The sequence below is a fragment of the Lathyrus oleraceus genome, chromosome 1, assembly GCF_024323335.1.
Source record: "Lathyrus oleraceus cultivar Zhongwan6 chromosome 1, CAAS_Psat_ZW6_1.0, whole genome shotgun sequence".
NCBI lineage: Eukaryota > Viridiplantae > Streptophyta > Magnoliopsida > Fabales > Fabaceae > Lathyrus > Lathyrus oleraceus.
Genome location: NC_066579.1, coordinates 142,744,680 through 142,747,901, shown reverse-complemented (window position 1 = coordinate 142,747,901; position 3,222 = coordinate 142,744,680). Strand labels below are relative to the sequence as shown.

Sequence of the window (3,222 nt, the reverse complement as noted above, 5' to 3'; positions counted from 1 at the left end):
TTTTCTAAGGGAGTTCATAAATTTTCTAAGGGAGTTCAGAGATACAAATCAAGTCAAGCCAAACATCAGTCACGTTCTCCAAGAACATGATATATTGTGCAATGGATGCATAAACCGAGTTCATTATCCAAGGAATCAATTGGCATATGGAAGATTCCATCAAGGAATTCGAACTTCATTTTGGCACATAGATCTCACCAATAAATGATAATTCGAACCAATCAGAACAAGTGTGATGAAACAGAAGAAGATCCATAGTCAGAATCAACAAAAAAAGGGGCTCGTTTGATTTAAGAGAAGATCAACAATTGATTGTGGAGCCATCCAGGCAGCATGGTGATTGCAGAAATAAAGATCTAGATCGAAATAACGAATGATACCATATTGGGCAAAATGAAATTAGAGGAGAGTATATATTTGGGCAAGATAAAAACTATATTCATTGATGATGAAGAAGGAACAACACCCTAGCTTATATAATCACAAATCACGCTTTAGATGCTTGCTCGAATAACAAAGTAAAAGGAGAGAAAAGTAAACTTTGAAACTATAATAGAAAATGGAAAGCTAATTCTCTTAACGGGGGATCTTTTAGTACAACACAACCTTACTCTGACAATTTATTCCCTCAAATATGTGACACATGATTAACTTGAAAACTAATTTATTTAAAAGTTTAAAAATATTATTTAGACCACTAAAATCAAATCCATTCAAAATCAATGAATGACACCATTCTCCTTCACTTCTTTTTCTGCTGATTTTTCATTACCCTTAACCTTTTCTTTCTCTTCACTCAATTCTTGTTTACCTTTCTCTGCCTCCTCCTCTAACTTTTTCATTTCAATCTCAAGAGATTGAATCAAATTCTTCAAACAAGACTCATAATCTTCTGTAATAGACTTTGGCATCAAATTCTCAGCAACATCAGCAGGTGTCATATTAATCTCTCCCAACAATTTTTCAATAACAGGAAACAACTCATCATGAGACTCAACATCTAAGTAATTCCTTGCAAGAACCTTGAAAGCTTCATAGCCACAATATGACATCTCTATGTGCTTATCCATCCTTCCTCTCCTAATGAGAGCAGGATCAAGTTTGTCCACAAAATTCGTCGTAAAGATTATGATCCTCTCCGATCCACATGCCGACCAAATTCCATCTATAAAATTCAACAAACCAGATAAAGTTACCTTACTTTTCTTTTGCTCTTCTTTTTCAGCCTTTTTAATAGGATCCATTTTTTCATCATTCTTATCATCATCTTTCTCATTTTTCTCCTTCCTTTGTCCGGTGAGGTCAAGAGAACAATCAATATCTTCGATAACTATAATTGATTTACTCGACGTATCAATCAACAGTCTCTTCAACTCGATGTTATCCTTAATAGTTGTTAACTCAAGATCATAAACATCATAGTTCATGAAATTAGCAATAGCAGATATCATGGTAGATTTTCCGGTCCCTGGTGGACCGAAAAGCAGATAACCGCGCTTCCATGCTTTCCCGACTTTTGCATAATACTCTTTCCCTCTCTTAAACTTAACAAGATCGTTTATGATCTCGTCTTTCTTCTCCGGCTCCATTGCAAGTGTTTCAAATCTCGCAGGGTGCTCGAATATAGTGTGACTCCACTTCGTGCTTTTATAGCCCCACCAATCATCGCTTGGATTATTGGTGTAAAGCTTTAACTGCCTGTTATTCGTCGTAATGGCCTTTCCTTCTTCCAACACATGTTGAATATACGAGGTTGTTATAACATCGCGGTTTCTTTTATGGAAGGTTAATGTTAAGAATCTTTTCTCCTCCGAAACTGGATAATAAGAAAACGATTGTGATTTTGAAGTGGTGTGATTCGCAGACCACCAAACTTTGATTCCATTGAACTCGTCGACGATCTCTTCATTGTCGTCCATGCTTAGAACAAGGGGAGTTTGGCTATCTTTGACAACTTCGGCTTTGAGTTTTTTAGCACCTTGTGTTGAGTTCGAACTGAGATATGTTTGGATGATTTTGTAAGTCTCGCTGTGTTTGAGTCTCTCTCCGGATAATTCATGGAATTTAATTTGTATATATGGATAGAAAAGGGTGGAGAATTTGTTTGTGTTTCTTAGAAAATATCCACGAAGATGAGGTGGGAAGAATTTATCAAACATGGCATATACAAACATTATGCTAGCCATAATTGAACCTACTTGTGACCATATTTCACCAATTCCAATGGCCATCTCTACTCTTTTGAAATGTTTAAGTGTATAAGAGAATGGTGTATGAACTCAAATGGTGTGGTATTTATAAGGACTACAATAAGAGTGTTGCATGTATTGTTTCACAACTTGGAAAGAGCCGTGAAGGTTCTCTATGTTTTCTTGTAAATTTCTTGGCGACCACGTCTTACATACTAACTAGAACACTTAACAGTCAACATGAGAGAAGTTAAGAAAACAAAGACATAAAAATGAGATTGGTATTTGACCATTATTTTAAAGAAATATAAAATAAATCGTTTTCTGTCATAACATCCTTAAAGTTAAACCTTGCACCTTTCTTTTTATAAGAAAGTAATTTCTTGAATACCAACAATTATTATAATATTTTTTTTTGAAAGATCTGTGAAAATTATAATTTGAGTTAGGATAAATTTATTTTTAAATTAAGTTTTTTTTTTCAAAAATCAAATTCTATTTGATAAAAAACTAAGACAATCACAAAAGTGGTGTCTAGATTTGACTATGGGAAAAATGCAAAGAAGAAAATAATAAAGTTCAATAAATTAAATAAGTGATCTCTTTGACAAAATTTTCTTATTTGCCTTAAAAATCACTTCTATAAAAAACTATTTGTCACGTTTTCTTTCTCATCAGTATATGTTCTATGTTTAGTGTTCGAAGAATTTTTACTCATCAAGTTCATTAAAATCTCCATATCACGAGAAACATTGGGATGCAATCTATCACATGTTTCTCTATTTGTTTCCTATATTGATTCTCAGTCAAATTCCTAACCGTTAAGAGAAGTATGAATATCACTTTCTTGATGTACCTTAAGGACAATTTGTTTTTGATCTTCTACCTCATGATATTTCACTTTCTCATCTTTCTAAACCTCATGATATTTCACTTTCTCATCTTTCCGAGATAATAAAAGAAACAAAGCATGTTCTTCAATAAGTCCATTGTAGAATCTTTGAGTCCTCCTTTTGATGAAGATGGTGATGTT

The 3,222-nt window shown here is 33.6% G+C and overlaps 1 protein-coding gene across 1 annotated transcript; it reads right to left on the bottom strand.

Annotated features, from left to right (window-relative positions):
* Positions 1-553: 553 nt before the first annotated feature.
* LOC127122600 (AAA-ATPase ASD, mitochondrial) lies at positions 554-2,283 on the bottom strand. The gene has a single exon (XM_051052909.1). The coding sequence runs from the start codon at positions 2,229-2,231 to the stop codon at positions 720-722; it is 1,512 nt and encodes a 503-aa protein (XP_050908866.1). The 5' UTR covers positions 2,232-2,283; the 3' UTR covers positions 554-719.
* Positions 2,284-3,222: the final 939 nt, after the last annotated feature.